Raw genomic sequence first — 4,869 nt, 5'->3', positions numbered from 1 at the left:
ATATATATATATATGTATATATATACACACACATATATATATATATATATAAAGATCCGTTACAAATTTTTTTTATAAATTTTTGCAAATTACACTATGTACCCCGAGAGAACATAATGTAACATAATGCTCTCTCGGGAGAACATAATGTAGTTTGTAAGACTTTGTAAACAAAAAATTTGTAAATATAATCTTCTCATATATATATATATATGTGTGTGTGTGTGTGTGAAACAATATTTCTACAGCCACTTTAGATAAGCTCATCTACAACTAGCCATTTATAACTATGTTCTTCTGGGAGAACATAGTTATAACATTAAAGTTGTTTTTTTCGTTCTCTCCACGTCAATAGACAGATTCTGAAAAGTAAATGAGGAGAGAGAAAAAAAAAAGCAACTTTTAATGTTACAACTATGTTCTCCCGGGAGAACATAGTTATAAAAGGTAGCTGTAGATAAGATTATCTAAAGTGGTCACGGAAATATTTACTCCTATATATATATATATATTGCAGGGTTGAAAAGACAACCTCAGGTACTTGGATAACCCACTATTGCTCCAAATGGATTATGAACCTCCTTTTTTAGAGACGTACAAGACCCTCTTGGCAAGCTCGCTTGGTATTGGTGTTGGTATTAGTGACATAAGAAATGACACATCCTCTGTGGTGGAGAGGTATGAGCTACCTCTAATTGATCTCGGCCGGTTAAATCTTGACCAACTTGAGAGGGAGGAGTGCATGAAAGAAATCAGTGAAGCAGCTAGAAAATGGGGTTTTTTTCAGGTCGTGAATCATGGGGTTTCACAAGAGATGCTGAAGAGCCTGCAGTTTGAGCTAATGGAAGTGTTCCACAGGCCTTTTGCAAATAAGTCCCAAGATAATTTTTTGAACTTAACCGCCAGAAGTTACAATTGGGGCAATCTATCTGCTACTAATATGAAGCAACTCTCATGGTCAGAAGCCTTCCATATGCTTCTTCCAGATATAGCAAGGATGAACCAGCACAAAAGTATGAGGTATACATCTCTTTATTTATTTTTATTTTTTTAATATAGCAACTGTAAAATAAAAAGACACAAATCTAATATTTCTAACAGCAACCCTAACTATAACTTTGACGAGAGTTGGCTTCTTGGGGCAACCTTAATTTTTTGAGCTGTCTATGAAATTAATTCTGAGTCGAGGCTTAGTTACAGTCTCTCTGCAAAGATATATTTCGTGAGAATTGAATTCAAATTTTCTTTCAATCTACTCAGTTTGTGTTACCATATGAGCTATATTAATTGGGTATACTTCTTGGGACAAGTTATATTTACAAAAATTTTTTGTTTACAAACTACATTATCTTCTCTCGGGAGAACACTCATCACAATATGTTCTCCCGAGAAAATATAGTGTAATTTATAAAAATTTTCAAAAAAAATTTATAAACGGATCATTCCGCGTACTTCTTTATTTTTTATATATCCATTAATGTTATCGTCATCTCTTTTCAAATTCTTGGTGGGAAACCGCTACATGTGAGTTTTAGGGGCACAACATGTAACAAAAATTGCAAACAGCAAGAGATCATCTTATTAGGCTAAATTAAATAAGATTTGATTTAAAAGTTTAAACCCTTATTCTTCAATTACTTCTACTTCAATGTAAAAATTTGTTCACAACTTTATTAGTTAATTATATACATGACAACAATTCTATTCTTTAGTCCGGTTTTTAGGGAGAGAAAAAATAGTTAAAAAAATTGTTTATTTTTATTTCAATTTTTATTCCTAGCTACTGATTCTTTGAAAATAAAGAAAATAAATTAATTTTGTCAAACGCAGTTTTTAATTATTTCTGTTTTCAAGAATAAATATAGAGAAAAAATTTGTCAAGCACATCCTTAGGCATAGAATTGAATTTGTGACTCAATTCATACACATGTAAGGTTCATCCACTGAGCTTTCTTTGTTCATTTCCATTCTGCTGATATCTAACATCATGCATGACTCGTACAATAAATTGTGGGCTTATGTAGTCTCATATTGCATGAGAGAAAAAATCTTATCATAGACACATAATTGTGGGGCCCATCATCTAAAAAATAGAAAAAAAAAAGTTGCACAATTATATAGGAAGAAAAACTTACCTCATGTAACATGAAAATAGTTTTTCTCATAAATTATTGTAGATATATAACAGTAATAAAGTTTTTTTTTTTTTTTTCTGAAGAAAATGATAGCCGCCTTTTTATATAGTAGTGTTTGCATGTTTTTAAGGTAACAAAGATGACCTAAAGTTTCTGTATACATAAACTTTTTCTTCAGTGGATGACAGTGTACAGTATTCCTCTTTCCGACAATTGAGGACCATATAATTCCTTTTACTGTTTCTCTTAATTTACAAATCGGTTCTTTTTTTTCTTTTTTCTTTTTTATAACAACAAATCGGTTCTTTACTTCCTATAATACCAAACAATTGCTTTTCCAAATTTAGATCAACCATTGAAGTTTATGCAACAGTAGTTGCCCCACTGGCAGAAAGCTTGGTGCAAATTCTAGCTCAGAAACTGAACATCAAATTCAGCTATTTCCAAGAGCACTGTTCGGCAAACACTTGCTCACTTCGGCTGAACAGATATCCACCATGTCCATTCCCTTCAATGGTGTTCGGTCTTGTACCTCACAGTGACTCTAGTTTCCTCACTATAGTACACCAGTACCAGATTGGGGGCTTGCAATTAATGAAGGATGGAAATTGGGTTGATGTCAAACCTAACCAAGAAGCTCTCATTGTTAATATTGGTGATTTATTCCAGGTAAAGATATCAGCACTCTTGCAATGCAATATTCTTATAATATTTTTTTTTTTTTAGCATAAAAGTTTAAGTGGGGTTATATGTCGAAATGGGTCACGACAAACTCATAACCTCTTTAAGGATCTATAAGAGAGATTACGGATTATACCATCAACGAAATTCTTACATCAGTCAATGGTGTTCGAACTCACATTCTTATAGGATATGAATATTGTTAGAGAAATATATAAATCATTGATGGGCCTTCACTTAACAACTTAAGTTTTTGGGTAGAATTAGTTATTTATATGATATCAGAGTCTCGGTGTCACGGGTTCGATTCTCACCCCCAATTTTCTCTTGTGAAATTTCTTAATACAGATAGGCTGGGCCTTATGCATTATCCACCTTTTATGCTCAGTACGCTTTCGTGTGGGGCGTATTAGAAAAATATATAAACCATTGATGAACCTTTACTTAACAGCTTAAGTTTTCATATTGCAAATATGATCCTTAATCAATTATGGCCAACCAGGCTATCCTTATAATATTTGTGTTGATATTTTGTTATGCCCTTAAAATAACTTGTATGTTGGAGATAGTAACGTAATGGTGTACGGGCAAAGTATATTTTCAAAAGGACTATTATTTCCCAAGGCATATATATAAGTATATCTATATATAATAGTATGAAAATAATTCTTCTTTTTACTTTTTCTTTTATCACCTTTCACACAACTTTACAGTGTAAGAGATTAAGCTCAGGGTTTAACTGGGCCAACACACACAGTGAATTCTTATATATAAAGGAATTGTATCAGACTTGAAATGATATAAAAATTATTAGTGTGCAAAATATCGGTCTATTATAATGTCGGAAAACCCTTATATTTGCACATCAATGTGACGCAAAATTTACATCACTAATTCCTTCACAGGGATAGGTTCAATTCGTACAGAAAATATAAACCATAAATGTCGATCCTATATATGCATGTACGTACCAATCTATAAGCAAGAGAAGTGGTGTAGGACAAAAAAAAAATGTAGAAGAATAATTTATTTAATAATAATGAACTCCTAATAATTCTTGCATATCATAATCTTGATGTTTATGACATGAACTCACTCGCTAGAATCTAAGTAATCTAGTGCTAACTGCCTCAACAAAATTGAGAAATTGCATGACTAATTTGCTTAGATCCTAGACGCATAGGTAATTTGAATTATATTTTATTAGTGGCTATCATTTTATGCAGGCACTGAGCAATGGCATTTACAAAAGCGTAAAACACCGAGTGGTGGCTGCTGAGAAGGTGGAGAGATTCTCTGTGGCATATTTCTATAAGCCCTCCATTGATGCAGTGATACAGAGCTATGTCACGCCGCCAGTGTACAGGAAATTTACTTTTCGAGAGTACAGAGAGCAGACACTGAAAGATGTTAAGGAAACTGGGGATAAAGTGGGGCTTTCAAGGTTTCTCTTGTAGAAATATACATATTGTTAATGACAAACCCCCGAAAAAATGAGCAAAGCTAATAATGACACGCGAATAAATCTTTGGTATTATTGTAGTATTAAAGATTCAGTACATTTCGTTAATGAAAATATTATATGTCAACTAAATTTTTTTTTTTTCTGTCAAAATTTTTCTGTGGAATGCACTGAATCTAAGTAAATACAGCAGTAATACCAAAGATTTATTCCACCCAACGAGTCAGTCACATCAATTTGATTATAGATTACGGAATCAGGACCACACAGCAGGGGAGAAAAGTTGTCCTCTCCCAATCATAATTAGACAAGTGTTTCTCCTTATCTATATGTTCAATCATGAAATTTGAGCTTTGAATTCTACTTTCGCTTCGAGAGTTTTTTTTTTTTTTAATATTTTAATCAGTTTATCATTTTGTTATTATTTTTAATTTGAATATTTTTCTTTTTTATCTGCGACTGCTCAATTTTTTAACGCCAATCAAATTATTATAATTTATTACTTTCAATTAGAGAGTTGAGCTTATTCAGCAGTGAAATAAAAGGAGTATAATATCTTGTACCAAAAAAGAGAGAGAGTATAATATAACT

At 32.2% G+C, this 4,869-nt stretch overlaps 1 protein-coding gene across 1 annotated transcript; it reads left to right on the top strand.

Annotated features, from left to right (window-relative positions):
* The first annotated feature begins 563 nt into the window (after nucleotides 1-563).
* LOC133288130 (gibberellin 2-beta-dioxygenase 8-like) lies at nucleotides 564-4,594 on the top strand. Its single transcript, XM_061485830.1, has 3 exons — nucleotides 564-1,020; nucleotides 2,483-2,804; nucleotides 4,043-4,594. The coding sequence occupies exons 1-3, from the start codon at nucleotides 566-568 to the stop codon at nucleotides 4,271-4,273; spliced, it is 1,008 nt and encodes a 335-aa protein (XP_061341814.1). The 5' UTR covers nucleotides 564-565; the 3' UTR covers nucleotides 4,274-4,594.
* Nucleotides 4,595-4,869: the final 275 nt, after the last annotated feature.

The sequence above is a fragment of the Gastrolobium bilobum genome, unplaced genomic scaffold (assembly GCF_033153095.1).
Source record: "Gastrolobium bilobum isolate Gb01-03AN ecotype WA unplaced genomic scaffold, APGP_CSIRO_Gbil_v1 utg14970, whole genome shotgun sequence".
NCBI classification, from domain to species: Eukaryota; Viridiplantae; Streptophyta; class Magnoliopsida; order Fabales; family Fabaceae; genus Gastrolobium; species Gastrolobium bilobum.
The sequence above is the reverse complement of the archived record's forward strand: the minus strand, read 5'-3'. Positions and strand labels throughout refer to the sequence as shown.